We start from the raw sequence: 24056 nt of genomic DNA on the forward strand, positions 1-24056 counted from the left end.
ATAAAGATAAATGTAAGAAACACAATCATGCCTTATGGATTATTGAAAATCATGATTGTACATCTCGATCTATATAAATACTACTCACTCGATGGCTCTGAACTTCTACCCCTCGGTGTCTCCAACGGCACATCAGCCTCTCTATCTGCTACATGATGTACACCCTGATGCCCAAAAAACACATCTTTTAGATTATCTACAAACCCAATATCATATAAATTCTCAACATCCCTCAAACCCCATACACGTTGCCATTCTCCATCTCCGATTGCTCCGACAGGATCCTGTCCATCGGCTGTACGTAAGACTATCTGTTGACTCTCTGCTGGCCAATGTGTCCATGGTGGTTCTATCCGTAAATTTTTCTCTCGATTTTCGGAGAGAGCGCGTTTGAAAACATATCCCTCGCCCATCTCTATATCCCAATCGGACCATTTCTGACTTTCGTTGGTGGTGGTGCCGCACCAAATTAAATATATGTGAAAGAGAAAAAGTCCATAGACTAAGGGGGTGATGAGGAAACATAAGAGAGTTATGGAACCAATTTGGGTATGTTCTTGTAGTGCCCATCCCCAAATTGAGAAGTAGCGAGACCAGGTAAAACCGAATCCTAGAAAAGACCAATCTGGATATACGGCGACAATGAAAGTGGAAAGAATAGAGTTTCCAATATAAACAGCATAAGTGGTGAGATTTCCAGTCGTGAAAAGAAGGAGGAGAAACCAATGGTGGTTGTTGTAACCCACGCAATTGTTGATAAAGACACAATGGTGATCGCATTTCGCGATGCAACGTTTACAAACATGACAATGCTTGGATCTGGCAGGTTTGAGTAGACGACATGTTCGACAGAGATTTCCAGGATGAAAAATGGTATAGTCATAAGGATAAATACTCATTTGATGGACGTGATTCGAAGGTGTAACATATCCTGGATCACGAGAAGCAGCTAGGTAGAGGAAGACGTATGGTAATGCCAAAGCAACAATTGCTTTTATCTTGCGAGATGTGCTCATAAATGACCATGCTGAAGGCAAGAACATAATCTCGGATACGAAAAGTAGAAGAATGAAGAATATCTTAACCTCAGTTAGCATGGTTAACGACTCCTCACTCCGGCGATTCAGGGACAAACAGCGTACCGCGAACTACAAGAAAGTCGTGTATTGCCAATCTTTCGTTATAGGTTGTATGTATTCGATTCATATCACTTGAATGCATACGCTACTCGATGAATGATACACGAGTCACTTGACTTCATGCTCTCTCGAGTTGAAAGAAAACCAATCTTACCATAACAACAGGATGTCGATCATTCCATAATGTATGAGCCAGCCTTCCCACCGAAGCACTGAGACGACCACTGGTCAACCTCTCGTCTGCAGCTCTAAAACCACGAGGAATATGTACCCATATTACTCGATGTAAAATACCTATTGGTGTATTCCTGTCAAGTTGTGAGTGTGTGAAACATAGGGAGATTTAACAGCGGTGATACCTTAATGCTGGAAGCCTGCCGAAGAAAGCAACGAATGTGAAAAAAGAAAGGATCAGAACAGCTATTGCAATATTCCGAACACTACCCATATTTGAGTAGAATTAATTATTTTCTGTATTCTAGAAAATGAGTGTAAAGGTAAGAAAGCAAATTAACCAATACAGTCTAGAAACTCATGATATCAAAGTATACGTGAGCATCGAGAGTTTCAAAGTTGTTAGCCTTTGCTTCGGTACATAATCTTTGCCAAGCCCGATATCATTTGTAGGGGTTATCAGCTGATCGCGCGCGGAGTGTTGGCTTTCTGAGCGCGTCAAAGGTTAATGTTAAAGGTTAACATCACATAATTTGCGACAAGAAACAATCCTTTACACCAGAATTTACTTGTATGGAGCCAATCAATGATAATCAATAAAAATCAATGTATGTTTTGAGGGCACTCGCTTCTTTCAAACATCTGCTTTAATACATTTTCCCTTTCGATCAAATTTACTCTCCTCAAACGACTTGCGACCGACAACCCCTCTCCAGTCGCAAAGGCGAAAGCCATGGCTTCTATTGTATATGATGGTATTGGGGGTGGAGGAGTTCTTTTTGAAGGAATGAAATTCTTTATTCTTCAGCGGGTTCCTATGCGCTCAAGATGGGTTGAGATAATTCGAGTAAGAGCGTCTTTTAAATGGAAGAGAAAGAGACATGTTAATTATTGCGACAGTCAAACGGGGGTGGAGTCGAAAAAATCGAAAAGAATGCCGAGATTATAATCGCAGATGGTGCGCGAAAAGATGCGCCGCCAGGATCTATTTCATGGAAGTTTATTGAAGAGTCTGCGAAGGCTGGGAAATTGGTAGACATGGAAGAATATCGATGTGGTGCATCAGAACGAGCATCAGAACGACCATTCGCACAACCCGCGAAATCTACGCGCACGCCTTTTACAGCTGAGGATGATCGAATATTGACCCAATGGGTCTTGGAGGGAGAGCGTATGGGACGATCTACCAAGGGTAACCAATTATACATTGAATTAGCAGAACGAGTATGGAATTCCTTTCCTGATATTAAGATAATTTACATTGGACTTAAATTAATCTTTTTTGCAGTATCCTCGGCATACATATCAATCCTGGCTGGATCATTGGAAGAGGCATCTTCTGCCCAGTTATGAGGCGGGAAATTTACATTATAAGCGCGATGACAATTTACCATGTCCCAGCAGGGAACCAAAATATGCTAAAAAGGGACTAGCTAAGCCTCTTGCAACAAGAGTTTCTCATGAACGCGCACAATCTGCGGTGCCGAGTGGAACAGCCCCGGTTCTTGCCTCATCAGCTCCGCCAAAACACACGAGCTCTCGACCGCCGCCTCAACCACCTCGACCAATAGTCTCAAGGGCCTCATCCCCGAGGCGGAGATAGAAAAGGTTGTGGTTGGAGGACTTTTTACAAAGGAGGATGACGATCTTTTACGAGATGTATTTGAGGCTATTTGTAACATAGATTCATCCAAAGAAATTGAGGCTTGGGAGTTGTGGACCGAAGAGGTAAGCTCGACACCTATTAAGCTATACGAAACCCCGCTTATATGAAGATATACAGTATGGACGCCATTCAGCTCAAGAATGGCGAAACTATTTCCATGAAGATTTTCGCCCCCGAGAGATGAAAAATAGGAAAAAGACAACTGTTGAGTCTGTATCATCTCCATCGATTCGGCAAGTTTCTGATCCCCCAAGTGGTGGAAGTACCAAAGATTCGACGCAAACGAATAATTCTACTAAAAAGCCGGAGAGAACATCAATGAAAACTACTGCCAGAAGCTCCGCTATGGCCCACAATGCAGAATCAAGAGTTGATCCAAAACCAAAGACATCCGAAGTCTCGACACGAACAAAGCATTCTCCCTACAAGCAGAAGAAAACCTCACCAGAAACTGCTATTGAAAGCTCGGTTACGTCCTCTGGCAATGTTAAACAAAGAAGCGATTCAAACTTAAGCACACCAGAAATAAACGCAAAAACGAAGAATTCTACGCCCCAGTCTAAAGAAGCCTTGGTAAAAACCACTGCTCGAAATTCTGTTACACCTTCTCGCAATGCTAAACCAAAAGTCGATCAAGAACCAAAGATACCAGAGGCAGCACCGCAGGAATTTGATTTGGAACGAAGGCCTTTTATGAATTCGCTGACGACCGAAGAGGACTACTTCACGCTAACCTTGAAACAATTCTGTGAAGAGGATCAGGAAGAACCAATTTTTAATCCCAGAATTCGTGGAAAACAAATTTCCCTCTTCAGACTTTGGCAAATCGTTATAGTATTTGGCGGCTTTGAAACGATAAACGCCGAAAGTCAATGGCAAGAGGTAGCTGATAAATTAAGCTTCCCTATTGCCAACCGTTCCGAGGCTGCGCAAGATTTGAAGAGCTGTTATGACGAAATTCTATCCGAATTCGAAAGAGTTGTAACCGAAGAAGAGAATGATCCGCAGAGTATCCTTATGTTCGCAGCCTCGCAAGACGAGACTTTGATAGCTTCACAGCTTGCTGATACAACCATACGCAGTGTTCAAAGATTCTCTGGTCACGAAAGGGATGTAGAGGATGATGATGAAGTTATAGAACTACCACCATTGAAAAATTCTAAGCAATTTTCAACTATGTCAACCAAGAAGCGTGCGATTGGCTCCGATGGATTATCCAACCTTAGCGAATCTTCAGAAATTAATCCTAAGCGTAAAGCTAAGCGTATTAGAGCCGATAAGGGTAAAGGTAAAGAGGTAGAGATTCCATCGACCCCAGAACATATTTTCAATGCTACACAGCCACCCCGTCACATATCGCCGCTCAAATACCAAATCAACGAGAATGATAATGGTGGTAGCAGTGAGGATGATAGCGATCGTGAAGCTCGAGAAAGAATTCTTCGTATCCAGCAAAAGAAACCACGAGAATTGATTCGGAAAGCTTCAGCGAAAAATCTCACAGTTGAGCCAGAGACGCAAGACTTCTATTACCCAGACATTGATAATCAAGCCCCACCAGTATCTCCAACTCCAGTCCGGAGGAAGAGGACCCCAGGCCCGATCATTGACTTATCTCGAGATTCATCTGCAGAGTCGGAAGCGGAAGCAGATTCACAGGACATCGTTGATATTGAGCTCGCTAAATATATTGCCCTTGGCTATTCCGAAGATATTATCTACGACGCTCTAATGGCATCAACTTATGACTTTGATATTGCAAGTCCGGTTATGAACCAGTTGCAAATGGGACACGGGATCCCGGACGATTTAGCAGGAGTCTGGACTCAAAGAGATGATGATGCGTTAGAGAGGAGAAAAGGCAAAGAGTATGAGAGAGTTAGGGAAAAACATGGCGATGAGAGAATTCATGCGAGGATTAAGTTCTTGAGAAATCTTAGCGAGATTGATCAATGAGTGGAAGGGTGTGTTGCAGTGAGCGATAGGGAGGATATAATAGCAACTATGGTCCGAGGTGTAGGATATATGACATAGAGGCGTGGTATGTAATGTGAAGGGGAGAAATGAGGGGTGGGTTTGTCTTACGAATTGGTACGTTTTTGATTTGGGAATATGGGTTGTTCATCCAGCGCGTGATACCCATGGAATCAGGCGAATGGCTAGTTTTTACTTTAAATATCTTTGCAATTGTCCATAAATCGAGACATGATATCAAAAGAGCAAAAGAACACTAAGTGCTTGCTCTTGCAATGATAGAATAGTGTGTTTTTACAACAGAGATAGGAATGAGAGAACGGAAAAGCGAGCTTCATTTCTCCTTGGAAGAGAGATATAGAATGAGAAGGGTAAATTTGAGTCTTGGCCAAAGTCTCAAAATGATCTATCTGTCGACAATGGATGTATTATATTGCTAAGAGACTTTATTTTACAGCGCTCTTTGGTATTGTTATTCATACCTGTTGAACAGATACTTATCATATCTAATTCCTTCAGTCATATACCCTTCAAGTTCGGAAGAAGAATGGAATTGACTCGATGTGAGTAGGTAATAACAATAATCAGGCTCACCAAAATTGAAGTATCATAACTATTTCAACACTTTATGATGGCAACGAAATAGTTTAAATATGATGAAATTGATGTGGTCGGTCAGTTTCAAGTCTGAAAAATAGATCCAAAGATATTATCTTCAGATAATGATGATCCGATTAGTCGTGAGATTTTGAAAGAGGTGCTGAATTTTGATACTGATGTCGCCCTTATCATGTTTACATCAAGGCGTGAGTACATAAATTTGATCTACGATCTTATTTCAAACTGTAGATATTATCTAGAGCCGCCGTAGCCATTAGCCATCAGCCACGATGCCGCTATAACGTTTATTTATCATGTAACTTAAATTAGCTAGATTAGCCCGATGGTCCAATTGATTTATTGTTGTTTAATGCCACTTTAGCTTGTGGTTCATCCCGCCGCTATAAATCGGACTCATGTCTACACGCTAGCGAGTCACACTAACAAGTGACTCAACCCCGCCAAATTCATCCCACCATAATTTTTGTAAATAAATCGACGACCTCCCTTTACCTTTTTACCATTGTTTTGTTCATTCACAACACAATTGTATAAACCGCAATCATGTCGGCACCAACGGAAAGCGTAGCTAAGCTACTCGATGAGGTCACTGGGGAGATGGTCTCCAAGACCGAATTGAAGAAGAGACAGAAGCAAAGACAAAAGGAAGAAGAGAAGGCAAAGAAAGCTGCTGCTCTTCCAGCAAGACCAGCCGCGGTCAAGAAGAGTAATGCTGAAGCTGAGGAGAAGGATCTGGATCCAAGAGTATTTATCTCTCGGGGTTTCGAATTTGAATCTTGACTAACAATTGATTCGTAGCAATACTTCGAGATTCGTTCGCGACAAATCAAGAAGATGCAAGCAGCATACAACAAGCAAGAAGCCAACTCCCCCGACCCATATGTACACAAATTCCAGCAGAACTATAACTTGCAGAACTTCGCCAAGGATTTCGGTCATTTGAAGTCGGGAGAGCACAAGAAAGACGTGGAGATCCGCCTCGGAGCCAGAATCTACAATAAGCGTGCTTCGGGAAACAAGCTTGTCTTCTACGATGTCAAGTCTGAGGATACCAAGATTCAAGTTATGTGCCAACTCCAGGAGTCTAGAGAAGGAGCCCCAGCGTTTGAAAGCCAGCATGAACCTTTACGTCGTGGAGATGTTATTGGTATTGTTGGATACCCAGGTCGAACTGCACCAAAGAATAAGATTGAAAAGGGAGAAGAGGGAGAACTTTCGATCTTTGCGACAGAGATTATTTTGCTCACCCCTTGTGTACAACAACTTCCAGATGAGTACTACGGATTCAAAGATCACGAAAAGAGACATCGCCAGAGATATCTTGATTTGATCATGAATGACACTAGCCGAAAGGTTCTCATGACTCGTTCCGACATAACTGCATATATTCGCAATTACTTCAACTCGAGGGATTTCAAGGAAGTGGAGACTCCTATGATGAATTCAATTGCTGGAGGTGCCACAGCCAAGCCATTCAAGACTCACCACAATGACCTTAACATGGACATGTTCATGCGTATTGCTCCAGAACTTTACCTTAAGATGCTTGTCGTTGGTGGTATGAACCGTGTTTACGAGATGGGACGTCAATTCCGTAACGAAGGTATCGATCTTACACACAACCCTGAATTCACAACCTGTGAGTTCTATATGGCATATGCCGATGTTTATGATACCATGGATATGACCGAAGAGTTAGTTTCTGGTCTTGTTAAGCACATTACTGGAAGCACTACAACCAAATTCCACACTCAACACGGAGAAGAATATGAAGTCAACTGGGCTGCCCCTTGGAAGCGTATTGAGATGATTCCAGCTCTCGAGGAAGCAACCGGAGAGAAGTTCCCACCTGCGGATGAGTTGCACACTGACGAATCCAATGAATTCTTCAAGAGAGTCCTCAAGAAGATGAAGGTTGAGTGCTCACCTCCTCTCACAAACGCCCGTATGCTTGATAAGCTTGTTGGTGAATTTATCGAAGAAACCTGCATTAACCCAACTTTCATCACTGAGCACCCAAAGATGATGTCACCACTCGCCAAGCACCACCGTAGCAAGCCTGGTTTGTGTGAACGTTTCGAGGCATTTGTTTGCAAGAAGGAGATTGTTAACGCATATACTGAGTTGAATGATCCATTTGAGCAACGTCTCAGATTCGAAGAGCAAGCTAGACAAAAGGATCAAGGTGACGATGAAGCTCAAATGATCGATGAGAACTTCGTCAGAGCACTAGAGTTTGGTTTACCACCAACAGCTGGTTGGGGTATGGGAATTGATCGTCTGGTCATGTTCTTAACCGATAACTACAGTATTAAGGAGGTTTTGACCTTCCCATTCATGAAGGAGGAAGTAAACGTTCATACTGTCGTGGAGGAAGCAGGTGCTGACAGAATTCCTGTGGAGGGAATTACACATAAGTAAATCAATGTCTCATACACGTATGAACATAGCCTTGGTACAATTTGTTTTAGATATAAGAGTTCACTACAGAAATGAAAAACACAATAAATCTCATTACACTAATCAGTGCCAGTTTGTGACCGCTGTGATCTCGCCCTGTCTCAATACCCTCCACTCATTTCTACTTCTTTTCCTCTTGTAATTTCCTTATGGCAGGGATTCTTGAGGCTCCAAAAAGAACAAATTGCTCGACAACTAGTTGACTATCTACTTTCTATCCTCTCATCGTTCTATCATATTTTGAATGTGATCGATTCCCATACTTGTTGAACGCTGAGAAGAAAAGTGAAATGGAAATCTGTCTTTAAGTGGTGGAGGAGACTTGCAGAAGGGTAGAAGTTGTATTGCAGAACTAAGCGAAGATAGGGAGAGAGGAATTTGATATCAAAGCGTTGAACTTTCACGGGAGGAATGATCAGGAAGGGTAGAGTATGAATCTTGCTAATAGCAAAGCCACCGAAGTTGGCATTCAAGAAGAGACGACATTATTCGTCAAGCATACGGGCTCTCGTCTGATGTTTTTCAATCTCCGGGTCAGTAACTTCCGCCTTGTCCATATTCACTTTCACAATTTACATATTGATCAACCACCCCTCCTCGGTAATACTTAAGGTTGATTCACTCAAGCCTTCATAATGATGCTTCCGTACATACAAGGCTACCAATTCTATTTAACACTAGGAAATCTCCCACTCGCTCATCTACTTGCCCTTGAGATATTGATCATCCCTTTGTCATCCATATTAATATAAAACGCCCTAACAACAGAAAAATCTAGATGCGAATACAAACGCCGTCTAGCATTCAACCAAAGTGCGTCTATCGGCTCAAAATACTCAGGATGCAGACGCAATGGCCAGTGATCGATTATATCGGTATGGTTGAAGAAGTAAGTTTTCCATCAGCTATTCATGTCTAATCTTTCATCTCGACTTTTCGACCTGTGTATTGTTTGTAGGTCTGAGATGAGCAAGGGAAATGAATTCGTGATAGTAATACTGACCAATGCATCAGATCAACGCTGCATATAAGCTCTCGTATGATACACAGCAAGCAGCGGTTTGCTATCAGAAATGTAATGATTTGCTTTTTCAAATTAAGGAACATGGATATCTTTGTGAGTTGGAAAGCTTATTATGTTAATGAAGACTTTGATTTGTCATTCTTCAGTCTATGACTATCTTTGTTGATTTTGTTTTCCATTCTTTCATCCTATTGAATATTCTTCCACTGCCCGTTTTCTTACTTCTCCACCTACTGACTACCAACTAGTCATCGCTCACACACATCTCGTTCTCTCTCTTCTAGCCTCCTTCAAAGATCCCATCTCTATCCAACAACACATTCAAATCGCCCTCCTCCAAATCCGCAATTTCCTTTCCCTCCCCGAAAACGCCTGCAGAATCGGTGTCTACGACCCCTCCGATTGCACCCATGCATTCTGTCTCGACAAACCCCACGCCGACATAAAACTCATAACTCAATATCATCTCTTCATTCTTGCTCTCCAACAAGAACATTCCGACATGTTCTCCACACAGAGCTGGAAATCATGGGACACGACTTTCAAAGCGATAGGCAAAGGAGATGATGAATTTCGATGCGAGAATTACGAAATGGAAGTCAAGAGCGCGGAAACGGGACTCTATGAGATGGAACCTTTTCATAAGCTGATATTGCCGAAGATTGCGAAGACAGAGCATGAAATTGCGAGTGAGAAGTGGGAGAGGGGTGCGAGGTGGTGGAGATATATGAATAGAGAGTTAGCGAAGGGACATTCAGGAGAGGATGTGCGTGTTTTAGGGGGAGCACATCTTGCGCCGTTCTTTTTGATGGGAATTTTTGGATTCTGGGATAGTATTGAAAAAGTTGCTTTGGGTGGGTTTAGAGGGTATGGGGGCTTGAGTGGAGAGGGAGTGGGATGGTGTGGTGAGGGTGACATCAAAAGGGAGAGCAGAAGGGCGGCGGATAAGGATGGAGAGAGATTGGAGAGAACTTTTAATCGGGTTCATCTTACTGGTTATTGTAGGACCACGCTGTCTTATACGCCGAAGATTTTTGATTATAGGGATTGTGTGTGTGTACAGCGTAAGGAGGTCTATAGCAATTGTTCTGAGAGAGATAAAGCGATAGCGGATGCAGAGATGAGGTTTCAAGGGTATGCTAGCACGAGTGGATGTGGGTATCAGTGGGAATTCTGAAGGTATTTGAGGCGGAATTAGAGAGTTATCTGGTTGAGTGCTGGATGTGATTGTGGGTGTGGATGGACGATAGGATATTCGGATTTGTAGATTTGTGGAATACACATTATGATGCTGGATTTCTGAGATGATATCTTCATGACGAAAAGAGTAAAATTTATATCATCAGCCGTTTCAACTGACAATGGGCCAGACTTTTGAATGTCAGGTAAGATATATCATAAAATGAAGCGAAGTATATTGCTACTGGTTAGGTGGTATGCTGCTACTGATGAAAAGACAAGGAGATGGTCGCTCTTTATTCTTTTCCCCAATTTTGAAGATCTGAATGGGGACTCAGATCAACTATCAAAAGACCTGAGAACTTCCACTAACAATCTTGCAACTTTTAGTCTAACAATTATCTTCTTCTACAACAACTGAACTCTCAGGAGTAACACCAAAAGGTCCAGCTTCTACAACGCATCTTGAATCATGGCCTGGTAGATTCCCCGTTTGAAAGAAACGATAAATCTTCTCATTTGCACAAGAATTGTTGGCCACCATCGAAGTGTGCTATAACAATTAGAGGAATCTAATATGGAGAAAGGTTGGAAAGACCTACACCGATAGCTTCTATTGTGAGAATTTGAGCATCTTTGAATTCCGGTGCCCATTTTTGACTACTGTAAAAAGATGCCGATTAATATTGCAACAACATCGGAGAAAAAGAGTGAACTCACTTCGCAATAGGGTGGCTGGATCGAGAGTATTACTGATGAACAAAATGGGATTCTTTGTATCACCGCCAAAAGGACCTATGGTAATTAGTCAAAATTGATCAAGTAAGACATTTCTACTTGCCAGCAAATCTCCAAGATGCAGTGATAGGCCATCCTGAACATAGCACTAAAGTCGTAGCCCATATTTCTCCAGTCAAGAAGCTTTCTTCTTCGATCGTGTCGATATGTGATTTGAGTTCTTCGTATGTCTTTCCATAGACTGAAGGAATTTCACCACAAAATGCACCAATAAACCATTCGGTTAGTTGAGGAACAGTGCCTATAATATTGGCTGTTGTGGCGCCAATATTACTTGCAGCTTCGATTGCGGGGAGGGTCAAATTTGAAAGAGCAACTTCGTACGCCACGAGCTGGGTAGCTAGGATGGGAAAAGAATCAATAGGTGTATAGGCTGTCAATCTGACTGTGGATTTAATAGATACGAGAGATTCCTGAATGGTGGTTGCATTTGTCCAATTTTGGGAGAAAGCGTATGATGCGTTGAGTGGAAGGAAAATGTTCTCGAAGCGATTACGGATGTCTTTAGAGCTGTTACCTGTGTAGAAATCACAGAGTGAAGGGCCGGCAAAATGACAATATGTGAAGAAAGAGTCAATAACGGCATCCTCTAAGTAAATATCCTTTAGTTCAGTTCCGGAAATGTAATCCTCGGGATCGACAACACCTGAGATAAATTAGTGCTGGAAATCTGGAAGCTCATATCCAACATACCATCAATTGCAACACGGCCAACTCGGTCTGGGTACATTGACGCAAATGTTTCACCAATGAAAGACCCATAACTAAAACCCCAATAGTTGAGCAAAGATGATGAGTTGACACCTTGACCACGGTCAGTCATGGCAAAAGCATCAACAATAGTAAGCATATCCGTAGCAAGAACCGCTGTAGACATATGTGGCCCAGCCTCATCAGGTCCTCCCATTGTTGCATTACATTCCGATCCGAAGCCCATTGCAGTTTGAAACTCCGAAATCCAATAGGAACTATCCAATTCCGGTCCCGAAAGCCCGAAATTCCGTCGACGAAGTTTGGATGAACTGGAAGATGAGCAATCGGCGAGCGGAATACTACGACCCATTCCTCTGGGATCAAACGCTACAATGTCATAGTTTGTTCCTACTACCGGAAGTAGAACTGAGTATCCATCTTCGAGGAGAAAATCAACACCTGCGTTACCAGGGCCACCTAGAAACATCAGTCATGAATTGAAAAGATGAGAAGTAAAGGAATGAGAAGCATACCTGGATTAGTGAGGAGCATTCCTTGATACGAGCCATCAGTTGAGTTACTCTGGGCGGCTATCATGATCAATGGAATCGAAGCACGCGTTCCGTTTGGTTTGGAATAATCAAGAGGAACCTGCAGTTTAAAATGTCAACTTCCGGGACTTAGAGTTTCGTTTTTAGGGGGTTGTTCACACTCAACATGGCGCAGGAATAATTCGAAAAGCATGGATACCAGATGAGATCGGTTGAAGCTGGAATCTAGAATATGATAAATTAATAAAAATTGGCCTGATGGTTGTTTCTGTCTAGGAATGGGATAATGGGAGGTACATTACTTTATCGAACGTCCATTGTTTAGTCGAATTACTGAGTTGACTATTCTTTGGCAAAACAGACGCTGTCGCTAACGAGATAGCAAGTGCAACAAAGATGCTGATGGTTGATACATGATGAGCCATGATTGCAGTTTTAGCAGAATTAGTTGCGTGCTATTGTGAATAAATGTTGAATAGATGAGAAAAGAGAGGTTATCGATTAGACTGGCTCCCGACCTTTATAGCCATCGCCGCACATCTCGGGACTAAGTGGAATAGGGGCAATGCAACTGAAATACATTGAAAGCATGATATAATGTCCCATAATAATCTGCATCTCGTTCTATGAAGCGCCAAAGAGAACGTCGTGATAAAGAACATTAACCGCGATATGACCAATAGAATGTAGGCAATACTTAACTTAGGGGCACTTATTAGTTGATTCTTAGTCAGATTTTGTTATGAGTTCTTATTGAGTGCTATCTAGATACAGTTGAGTTCCGATACGATTTGATGAAGGGTATCGGTAAATAAGATCTTACCTAGTGCAGATCCACCCCCCCCCCCCCCCCCCCCCGTTTCCGTGAATTCTCACAGGTCACGTGAAATGACAGTTTTTCTCCGACTCGGGAGGTCACTTTATCAACAAGGTGGGGAGATTTCTTGTTATAAGTTTGTTCAATTTGTTCATATTGTGGGAAATGATATTTAGATTGTATAGTTTTATGTGGTTTAGATTAGATTTATGTGTTCTTCGATTCTGATGCGGAAAAGAAAATGAGCGACCTCTTGGTTATTTTATATATATTTTACCTTCTCGCCTCAGATTCCTCTTTGCGCTCCGTGAGAAACCGAGCCATGGGTTTGTTTCCCACTTAAACGCTGTCTCAATCGCCCGATCAAAGTCCTCCACGTTTGCACCATATTTTAACAAAGGCTCTGGAACTCTAGTGTCGATATAGAATCCTGCTGCACTTATCAACGGAGGAAGAGCACAATCTGGGTTCTGGGCTGGATCGGCGCCTGCCTTCAACAAGAACTTCAAAAGCCCAAGCGGCTGTTTAGTCATACATGCTAATACGATGGGTGTACCACGTTTGCCAAATTGGCGATTGATGTATGCTGGGCCGTTGGAAAGAAGAACTGAAAAGAGATCTGTGGATGGTGCGTAGACGCCTGCTCGGATAGCTTCCTCTTCGAGAGAGAGACAAACAGATATTTCGAAAGGAGGGAATTAATGATTGATGTTTCATACTTCCACACTGCCTGCTGCGGTTAAAAGAGTCTGAAAATTCTTCTTGGCGAAGTTGTTTTCATGTTATTTGGACTAGTGGTGGACTTTTGGAGGATTCACGGTCGCGAATCAAGATTAAATGGATTGTGGTATATCAGATATCAATCCAAAATGCGTGCGTTCCAAGATTACCTCGAATTATCCCCTCGAACTATTACCTATGAAGTTTAGCGAGAATTGCAAGAACTACAATTACACAATACTTGAGAGATATTAAGATTGCGGGGCTCAGCTGTGCAAAACGACAACGCCAGTGAGAAGCTATCTCGGAGTATTGAAACTGTAGATTAGACTAACATTGGTTGAATTCGGAGTCAAATTTCTGTCGGAGAATCCATCTTTACATATAACTCGTACTTCAAATTTTACGAACATTCCAAAAGCGCCTTATGATTTTTTAGAATCGGCAGACTTCTGCAAGCTAGTTACTCCCGAGTTTCATACTTACAAAATCCGATGAATTTAAAACATGAGACACAGGAAATGCTACCTTCGACATTTTGTGAGATTGTGGAGGCTGTGGATCATGACGCCATGTAAGCTTACCGAGTAGATACAAAATACAAATAGAGATTTACGCCGTATTGTGTAACATAACAGCTGACCAAAACGGATTGTCCCACGATAAGACTTGCAGTGCCCCTTGGATGGCTTAAGCCAAGACCTCCCGGATTATTTCGTATATCCTGGAGAACAAACGATTCGTGCTTATTGAAACGGCAAGGCATATCTTCTGAAGAACTGATTGAAATTGACACATCCAAGGCCTCTTCCTAGGATGCCATGAGATAACACTCCTGAATATTTATCTTCGTTTCAAAACAATATAATCATGGTAAGCCTGAAGTTAACATGTCAAAATCGAAGAAGCACTGTTTGCTCGTGAGGGATATATCATGTGGAAGAGAATTGAATAAGAATAGCAGTGTCGTAATGCATTGGATGTAAGATGTGCGAATCCTCCATTCAGCTACTTCGAGTCATCTAATAATCCATCTTGGCTAATTAGAACTTTACTTCAACATTAGTCACTAAAGTAATTGAAGAAAATCGCGATAAAAATGCTTTTAAAATCAAGTTGCAGTGGTAATGCTACAAGTATCAATGCCATTAGAATTTGTGAGAGGGAAATGCCCTCGGGAAAATGTTTCCCTTATTGTAATCAGTTTTGATCCGAATCATCATTGAAAGTTCATCGAATGAATGTATCGGGAGCCTAGCTTCAAGAGATTAATGAAATGAACGTATGAAATAGAAGGGACGTCCAGATCATCGTTTACCTAGCAATAAACGACGACAATTCAAAGGGCTCATTTGCATGTATTGAGCTATCATTACCTAAGCCTCGCCGAAACACCTCACTGTATTTGCTATAGCTGAATTCGGCCTCATTAACCAAATCACTGTGAAGATTCCAGATAAATGAGGTACAATCTACCTGCGTGGGTGTAAGTGTTACTATTTTCACCCTTATGGCCTTGAGCAAATCCTCCGAGGTGGCAAGACCATATTATTCTTAGACAGCAATCACGTTGATGTAATATTACTTCTATCACTGTCAAGATGAACTGATGGCTGCACGTATCATTTTATGCTCTTGTGAATGACGAGCCCTTCATAGGATTTAAGCCAGTTTGGTTGTGTTTCTAGACATTGAGGCTTGACAATCAACTTCTTGACCTACATATATGCTTGGCAACTGCACTGCAGAGATATATAAGAGACTGTTTTTCACTGATGATCGATTTCATCCTCATCATCAACAACAAGAACATCTCTCTTGCAAATCCAACGCAAAGCACAAAACCAACAATCAATTTTCACTCCAAACACTATCTTCATATCCTAGATTTTCAAAATGGTTCAATTATCTACTATCACTATCGTTCTTGCTTCCGTGCTCTCTAGCATTGTCGCTGCTAAGAGCTGCAACTCAGGTGGTATCTACTGTGGTACCTACCTTCTCAAAAGAGGTCAGTGACAATTTCTATCATCATCTATCACCACAAGAATTTTCACCAGTCCCAGAAATGAAACTATTCACACTAACACTTTTTCAAACAGGCGACTATATCACCAAGATCAACACAAATCTACTTGCAAACAACCTTCCAACCTCAGACCTGTATGTAAAGCAATCCCTTTGGGCCTGCATCGAGCACGGAGATATTAAGCTCCTCGAATTCTGCGCCGCCGGTTGCGTTGGCGGTGATAAGAATGACGATTATTGTACTGGAACTGGTGCACCTGCTAGTAAGAGAGACGAGATTGAAGAGGATTTGACTGAAGAGGAATTGACTGAAGAGGACATGCCTGAAGAGGAATTGGTTGAAAGAGCGGTTGCTATCGAGTGGAAGGCTTGAATGCTTATGGATACACTTTGGGAGCTTATGGTCGGTAGATATCGTCTAGTTTGTTTTTCTGTAGGTGTGTGGGGTAGAGCGAGAGTATTTCAATGTGTTACGGCACATAAGGTTTCTTAGGGCGGCTATGGACAGGCTGGGTGGTTTCAATAAAGACTTCTCTTTATTCTCTTGGTTGCTTGTTTATGTATCGATTATCTTTACTTCAATTTGATTTATCCAACAAATTTACACATAAATTTTGGTCTTGAACTCTCACTTGCCTTTTTCTATATAGCTTTCCATTTTCTTATCATCATCTGCGAGAACATTGTGACAAAAATACCCAAATCCCTGGGATAATGATTTCTTCATGTATACCTCAAAGTCAGAACAGTCATTGCGACCTGAAGTCCATCTAGAATACATTTGTCAAATCCAAGAATATCTAATTACGTATACCAAACTATGATCTTGCCTCATTGATGGTAAATCTTGATACGAATTTTCTGCAACTAAAGCACCGCTCACTTTCAAATCTATCAATGTCTGTATATTTGACTTATCAATCGAGTGTCATACGGTACTTCTACACAAGTCCTTGTTTCAGCCTCGCAGTTCGGTTGTTTAAGCGAGTGTCACCCGAAATTCCTGTCAGCGAGTAAGCAAGTAATCACGGCATAGTCAAGCGAAGTTATGGCCGTACAACTTACGTAGAGGGATTTAAGGCTGGGCCAGAGTCTTGCATAACTGGATGGGTAGGATTTACGCCATAAGGCACACCGCCACCCTAGTTGATTGAAGAATAACCCCAACTCAAGATCCATATCTAAGTTGATACAATGATGGTGGTCAGACATTTATGTTGCACAACATATGCAATTCTTATAAGCTTACTTATTGTTTCAAATAAAGCTCTTCAGGCGGTTTTTCGATTTTGTAACTCATAAGCATATCTTAACGTCCTCCAAAAAACTCGACATTTTGGCTCATATTTGCCAAGTCTTCACAGCTGATGATGAGAATGAGAGGATTAATCCTATAGGAGTTTGGAGAACTACGTAGATAATGCTTTAAGGTCACACAATTATCAAGAGGCACAATGACAAAAGTTATCAGGCACTATAGTTCTATTTTTGATACCTTAGAGAAGAACATGAAGTACTTTCAAGACATATCTCTTCTTTCACAAGGAACCCGTCACCATCGATGATTTCGAGATTTTTGTTTTTTTACATTGATAGATTTCATGAATTCCAAATTATATTCTTCATATAACTCTTTATTGGCGAAAATTTGGTTGTGTCTTTACATTAGCATCGCTGAGAACATTTGATATTTCAGCTGGCAATATGTCGAATCACCCATTCGGTGTGTATAGCAGTGACAACGAGAGTGATCACGACAGCTAATAAGTTCAGAGCTGAAGGAAAATGAAGAGCGCTCTTCATGTTCATCAGACGATAGTTTTAGTCATCGAAATGGTAGTTGGAAAGGCCTCCTCCGCGGTAATGGAAAAGAAAAAAGACAACACGATCATGATAAAGGTGGTTTTAGGAGACGTTGGTTTCGTATCGTTGGTATTATGATTGTGCTCGGAGTTATCGCTACTTTGTAAGTACCTTCGCTCATTGCTTTTGATTCTCGGAGACCTCAAATTCTAATCATATGTCGCTTAGGATATGGTTGTCTTTACTTCTGACCCTACCTCATCGACATAGACCTCAAATTCCGTCGAACAAAGTCAGTTCCATAGTAGATGATTGGCGAAAGCCTGAAGATTCTATCAGCTTGCTTTCTCCTTGGAAATCAGATTTTACCGAAGGCATTACGCCAATAGCATGTCATTCACACAACGATTATTGGCGTACTGTCCCACTTTTCGAAGCTTTGGCTGCTGGATGCACTAGCGTAGAAGCAGACATATATCTTCCAACAAAACCTGGAAACGAAGATCTTTTAGTAGGCCATTCTTCATGGTCGCTGGCACAAGATCGTACACTTCAAAGCCTATATATTGAACCTTTATTTACTATCCTTGAAAGTTTCAATAATGGATCCACCCATCCAGATGGAAATGACTGGATTGGCATCTTTCAATCCAGTCCAAACACTACTGTTACACTTTTTCTGGATTTTAAATCCGATGGTAGTGACCTTTGGCCATATGTAAATCGACAGCTTGAGAAACTCCGAGCCAAGAACTGGCTTACCCACTGGAATGACTCGAGTGGGATCACTTGGGCCCCAATTATAGTTGTCGCTTCCGGAAATGCTCCTTTTGACCTACTGATTTCCAATACTACCTACCGCGATATATTCTTCGATGCTCCTTTAGACGATATTGCAAACTCTCTCTACGATGATACGAACTCTTACTATGCTAGTGTTTCGATGTCAAAAGCCATTGGCAGACTGTGGCTATGGAAGTTCAGTTCAACACAGCTAAATAAAATTAGTGAACAAGTTAGCGCAGCAAATGGGAAGGGTTTGAAAGCCAGGTACTGGGATACTCCTTCTTGGCCTATAACTTTGAGAGATTATGTGTCAGGAATCTTGATAGAGAGGGGAGTCGGGGTTTTGAATGTCGATGTATTTTCCTCTACATTTTATTTCCCATTGATAACTAGATTTGGGAAGAACAGACTTGTTTGGTGAACGATTACATGGCATGAGCCATATTTACGGCTGTAATGAGAATCACGGATACTTCGGTCATACATACATACATATCAACGGAGTCTCATACAGTCATCTCGGATGAAATCGAGAAGCGTGAGTGAACTGAATGTTCTATGTACGGAGTAATGGGATCAATAAAGATGAGTAAAACACAAGAACCTCGGCCCAATGTCCAATAATTCTTGGATCTGACAACGGCATCGAAAGTGGCAGAACGATAGAGTGTATAAGTTAATTCTGCGATAAATTACTTGTATCTTCCCATGGCAAAAGTGGAGGTTAGTGTAGACGGACAGGCAATCAAAGAAACAGGTTAATTAATCTCCAATTGCACTGAATTAAATTCGACTCTGGAACGATGAAGGTATAGACGAAGAGGTAATCAAGCTTCCAAGTTCTAGTGCAATGTGCATTAAGTAACATAATAGAACGCTTTCAAAAGTGCTTACTACAAATTCCAATCCATATTTGATTTGAGCAGTGTGGAATTGCTCGAGGCTCCGCGAGAGAATGAGATTCAATACCGTGAACGGATTTCGACATTTGCATCCTGAAAGCCGAGAAAGGTTTCAGTTCCAATTACACATAAACCAACCAACCACTGCGTTAATTATCTTTTAATCTTTCTTGCGAACACAACGAGCAAAAATGAAACGTAAATCTTAGGTTGCAAAATGTGCTTTCGTGCGTCGCGGAGTCTAGATTTTTATAGAGTACTCCGAGCCTAAGCCATTTCTAGTCGTTAGTCCTTACAGTGACGAGTATTGTAGCATCGACATTGTAGCATTGCATAGAAAAATTCCATGCAGAATTCGTATGTCATAGTTGACGCAAACCTACGTTGTATGCAAAAATGTTGCCCAGGATACCCCAATTCATAAAAAATCTCGCCCTAACTTTTGACTGCCTACGCCGTATACCTAGACATCCGAGACATCATCGCCTTGCGAACCTTATAATTAAGGTTTAGCTACGGGACATGTCAAATCGATGTCCAACATCTCGGCTTGTGTAATGCAAGACTTTAAGATTAAAAATTATGCTCCAAGCTTTCTTTCGGTATTCAGCTGGCAATTTACCTAACAATAAATACTCGGTAGACTGTGTCACCAAATATCAAAATGCTTGGCACGAATTCTGGTTATATATTAGACTTTGAGGTGCCTTGGAAAAGTGTGGAGTCCACGTTGCGAGCCGTCCGGTAGCGTCTCTGGGGCGGCTGGACCACTTCGGCTATTCTGATTTACTGGCTAGCTCCGCTTCTAGTTCGGCTCTTGGTTATTATTGGCTTGAAAGGAAGCCGAGGAACGACAAATATCTCGCTCAATTTGGTTGTCCGTAAGTATATAGAGCGACAGCAAGTAACAAGGTTGAAGTGTTACTTCGCAATCCTTACACTTTTTGTATTATCAAGAAAGATACTCATCGCGATGATTTTTGACTGCTCTTCATCCGGTGAAGGAAAGGTTATGGATCCGTCTGAATTTGTTTGTTTGCACTGGAGAGTGAGGAGCAAAGAGGGCTTAATTAGGATGTAAGAATGGAATTTTTTATCCAGTCGGCCAACACGCGATAGATTGCCACCCGAAGGCATTAGGTAGAGTCCTTGAGACGCTGCTTTGAAATCTATGTGTGTGATCTCGGAACACTGGTCAACCTCCGCATGATTGTGTAAGTAGCATCATGCCTGTACTTACTAAAAAATTATACTTTATTGGATTGATCCAATTGAGAGTCTTGTTTGGATCTTCACAAATGATTGGCCTTCACCCGATCCATGCTCAATGTCAATCCCATTCCCCGGTTATGCTTATGGGTGAATAGAGTGGAGGTAAAGAATTTTTCATCGATATTTCGTTATTGTTCAAGAATCGAGTATTAGATCTCCATTCATCATTCAAATCGCATGCAAAATTCTCAAGGTGCGAGATATATCAGTATGTGAACTTGAAGGTCATTGCGTTTACCAACCCACTTTCTGCCCAAGTCTGATCTCTTGGCAAGCTAGAAAATTTCTCCGACACATACGCTAAGCCATTATCAATGCGAGCAAGCAAACATCCTTGACTTATACGAGAATTGGCCGTTCATTTTACAACTCCCCTTAGCACAACGTCGACATTGAAACATGTAACTTGCAAGAGATTGTTCCTAGAACGTCTCGGAAGGTCATTCAGCCTTGTTTAGAACCAGCTCGCTTGTTGGCAACGGGAAATAAAGAATCGGAATCAATTAATATTTGAGAGATTACGAAGTGATAGGCAGTTCACTAACCCCCGAGGAAATGATTGAAATATGGCAAAGTGGTTCTTTACATAAAACGGTCCATGATTGTCAAAATACTCGACGATCAACGCCACACTGGTAGTTGGGAGGGAATTGAAAGAATTGACTTCTTGGGATAGCCTGTCTATCAGATGAACGAATCTTCAATTGGTACATGATATTCTAAGATTCAAGTGGACATGTTCTCAGAGTTCCCTGTTAAAGTTCCCGGGGGATCTACCTTCGGGGAAATCCCTAACAAAAAGGGGGCTACCCAATGCAATGGAAACGAAAGTTTGCATGGTAGCGTGATGGCAGGAGTGTAATAGTGAAAATAATCCGAATCCCAGAGATCTGGATATTCTTGAGGTGAACTTTAAACCAAGGCCCAGAGCGTCGCTTCATCCTGGCCCCTGTTTCATAAAAATCTTCATAGGTATAGTATACACCCAGAAACCAAACACTATGCGATTACTGATTGTAATTAATAGAGTTTTAGCTGATCATTTCTGACATCTGGTCCCTGAATCGATCTCAAAGAAACTTCTATTTCGATTCAAGAACTCTATACAAAGTAGTTTTAGACCTTGTATCACGATTTACAAACGACGTCCGTTACCCTGAGATAATCCTATTATATTACTGTCGTTATCTCCTTTCGTTTCTACATTATTTTTTTCGTTCTAGGCGTTCATTTGATTTCATTATTGCATTGAGCCCCACCCAGAGATGATCCAGCTTCGGTGAAGGCTTCACGACATCAATCATCATTATGCTCACATTGCTCTCTTCAAATTATGTGGCCCAACCTACGACAAGCGCTGACTTAGCCATCGCTTCGATTGCTTTTGGATGGACTCTTGGTTTTGGATGGTTGACAGCATGGACGGCATATAAACAAACAAGAAGAGTTAGACAACGCTATGGAATCACTCGAGTTCATACTCCATATGTGGTAATGATATGGTCTGAACTCGCCGTATGTTTGGCATTCGCAATCATATGCTGGATTCATTTGTATGATGCTGAAATTGTTCCCCCAAGGTATACCTTCCAGCGTTTAAGATTTGTTATCTCCCTCTAACATAATTTAGTTTCGCATTCTTTTTCTGCATTCTCACTCTCTGGGCACTACAAGTTCAATTTCTCCTCCAGATTATAGTAAATCGAATTAGCATTCTCTTCACCGTCAAAAAAAAAGCAGTTCATCTCAAAATCGCCGTCGCAGTGATCATCACACTTATCAACATTTCGGTCTATTGCATTTGGATTCCGGCCAGACTACAAGTTTCAGAAAGATTTATTCACATCAATGACGTTTGGGATCGTTGCGAGAAAAGTATTTATCTGTTGGTGGATGCTTTATTAAATCTGTATTTTATGAAAACGGTATACAGCAAGCTTGTGGGCAATGGCTTGCAAAAATACAAGACCTTGATTAAGTTTAATGCTGTGTTGGTGGTATTTTCCTTGAGTATGGATGCGTTAATTATCGGAATGATGAGTTTGAAGAACTCTTTTGTGTAGGTTACCCCAGTCCTTAAGTGTTCCGCGTCTTTTGTCTCTTTCCTTTCATCCTGTAATTTGTCCCACAGACTCAAAACTAACACCATAACCAGATACATGCAATTCCATCCTCTCGCCTACATTGTCAAACTCAACATCGAAATGTCCATGGCCGAATTAATCGCCAAAGTTTCCGTTCTCCCCAACACCTATCTACCACCCAAGAATCGCATGGCCCTTAAAATCGGCATCCAAACCGATATTTCCATCAAACACGATGATGCAGATGATATGCAAACGTTAGAGTTGGCAGAAACGGTCAGCAGTCCAGCGCCCACGATTAGTAAAGAGTTTGATCATGGACGACCGGTGGTATTTGCAGGAGAGGATTACGAGAATGATAGTGAGAGGGAAATGGTGAGGAAGAGGGGGGAAAGTGATGTGAGGATAAAAGGGGGGACTTGGTTAAGTGCCTAGTTAGTAGATGAAGGAAATGGGTTCTGGGGATATCAAAAAAAATTATTGTCATAAATTTCATCACAGTTTAACACTGATTGAATGAAGGACGAGCAGTGCCAGTATTCAACCAGTTGGTCTCGATAAGATTTGAGACTATTCGACTAATTGCTTGCTATGATTTACGCACCAACCATGACACTCAAAGATAACAGGAAGCTCATGAAACCACTAGTTAGTAGTTACAAACAAGCATTTCTTCATATAACAAAAAGACCCGGTATGCTCATTATTAAGTTCTCAGACACAGACACAGACACAGACACTATCGGAAAGTTCCCTCTACTTGCGTCATTCTTGCCCTTTGCCACAGCGCATGCTACACGCTGAATATTCTCCGATAAATGATCAACAGCGCTATGAAGTTGCAGCTACAACGTATGTAGTAAAATCTACCATTATAGCCTGGAATCTTTACGAGATTTACGAAATCTTAATGTTTAAGCGCACATCCAGTGATCTCGCGAACAATTGAGCGTTTTTAAATTTTATACATTGATGACTGAATGTCCATAGAATTATCCGATTGGATGCACGGGTTAGGGTATGATTTTTGGGGGGGTGTGGGGGGGGGGGGGGTAATTACATGTATTCCTGGAGATATCTCTCATTTAGACATTTCAGATATATCTATAATTGGTGATATAAGTATACATATATATCTATCTTTATACTACCACTATAAAAACATCATTTCCTAGAATATTCATTCTTGATCTCAAAAAGCGATAGATTCAATTCAAACACATCATTTTGTTCCTATCTCTATACTTACCCCTTAATATCTAGGTCCTCCAGGTAAAATCATAAGCGACCTCAAGCGATCTTAAGTAATCGAGAAGAATCATAATACAACGAACTTGTGAGTTTACCGAGACTAACCTGTAAACA

General features: G+C 41.5%; 8 protein-coding genes across 8 annotated transcripts; 6 read left to right on the plus strand and 2 right to left on the minus strand.

The window, feature by feature from the left end:
* Window positions 1–80: 80 nt before the first annotated feature.
* Bfra_008068 (putative palmitoyltransferase swf1 protein) lies at window positions 81–1587 on the minus strand (the record flags this gene model as incomplete). Its single annotated transcript, XM_037338433.1, has 3 exons — window positions 81–1079; window positions 1294–1447; window positions 1499–1587. 3 exons carry the CDS (start codon window positions 1585–1587, stop codon window positions 81–83), a joined length of 1242 nt encoding a protein of 413 aa, XP_037190496.1.
* Window positions 1588–2046: 459 nt separating this feature from the next.
* Bfra_008069ia (putative transcription factor rap1 protein) lies at window positions 2047–4935 on the plus strand (the record flags this gene model as incomplete). Its single annotated transcript, XM_037338434.1, has 5 exons — window positions 2047–2160; window positions 2214–2537; window positions 2602–2793; window positions 2850–3041; window positions 3097–4935. 5 exons carry the CDS (start codon window positions 2047–2049, stop codon window positions 4933–4935), a joined length of 2661 nt encoding a protein of 886 aa, XP_037190497.1.
* Window positions 4936–6117: 1182 nt separating this feature from the next.
* Bfra_008070 (putative lysyl-trna synthetase protein) lies at window positions 6118–7995 on the plus strand (the record flags this gene model as incomplete). The annotated part of the gene is made up of 2 exons (XM_037338435.1): window positions 6118–6318; window positions 6373–7995. The coding sequence occupies 2 exons, from the start codon at window positions 6118–6120 to the stop codon at window positions 7993–7995; spliced, it is 1824 nt and encodes a 607-aa protein (XP_037190498.1).
* An 880-nt stretch (window positions 7996–8875) lies between these two features.
* Window positions 8876–10235, plus strand: Bfra_008071 (uncharacterized protein; the record flags this gene model as incomplete). Its single annotated transcript, XM_037338436.1, has 3 exons — window positions 8876–8923; window positions 9049–9151; window positions 9307–10235. 3 exons carry the CDS (start codon window positions 8876–8878, stop codon window positions 10233–10235), a joined length of 1080 nt encoding a protein of 359 aa, XP_037190499.1.
* A 393-nt stretch (window positions 10236–10628) lies between these two features.
* On the minus strand, window positions 10629–12704 carry Bfra_008072 (putative alpha beta-hydrolase protein; the record flags this gene model as incomplete). The annotated part of the gene is made up of 8 exons (XM_037338437.1): window positions 10629–10790; window positions 10840–10900; window positions 10954–11032; window positions 11079–11681; window positions 11729–12205; window positions 12262–12379; window positions 12439–12504; window positions 12582–12704. The coding sequence occupies 8 exons, from the start codon at window positions 12702–12704 to the stop codon at window positions 10629–10631; spliced, it is 1689 nt and encodes a 562-aa protein (XP_037190500.1).
* Window positions 12705–15712: 3008 nt separating this feature from the next.
* Bfra_008073 (uncharacterized protein) lies at window positions 15713–16217 on the plus strand (the record flags this gene model as incomplete). Its single annotated transcript, XM_037338438.1, has 2 exons — window positions 15713–15827; window positions 15919–16217. 2 exons carry the CDS (start codon window positions 15713–15715, stop codon window positions 16215–16217), a joined length of 414 nt encoding a protein of 137 aa, XP_037190501.1.
* Window positions 16218–17548: 1331 nt separating this feature from the next.
* On the plus strand, window positions 17549–18854 carry Bfra_008074 (uncharacterized protein; the record flags this gene model as incomplete). The annotated part of the gene is made up of 3 exons (XM_037338439.1): window positions 17549–17567; window positions 17618–17810; window positions 17876–18854. The coding sequence occupies 3 exons, from the start codon at window positions 17549–17551 to the stop codon at window positions 18852–18854; spliced, it is 1191 nt and encodes a 396-aa protein (XP_037190502.1).
* Window positions 18855–21915: 3061 nt separating this feature from the next.
* Bfra_008075 (uncharacterized protein) lies at window positions 21916–23259 on the plus strand (the record flags this gene model as incomplete). The annotated part of the gene is made up of 4 exons (XM_037338440.1): window positions 21916–22187; window positions 22238–22666; window positions 22763–23125; window positions 23223–23259. 4 exons carry the CDS (start codon window positions 21916–21918, stop codon window positions 23257–23259), a joined length of 1101 nt encoding a protein of 366 aa, XP_037190503.1.
* Between the last annotated feature and the right edge of the window lie 797 nt (window positions 23260–24056).

This window comes from Botrytis fragariae (assembly GCF_013461495.1).
Source record: "Botrytis fragariae strain BVB16 chromosome Unknown tig00000112, whole genome shotgun sequence".
Taxonomy (NCBI): domain Eukaryota; kingdom Fungi; phylum Ascomycota; class Leotiomycetes; order Helotiales; family Sclerotiniaceae; genus Botrytis; species Botrytis fragariae.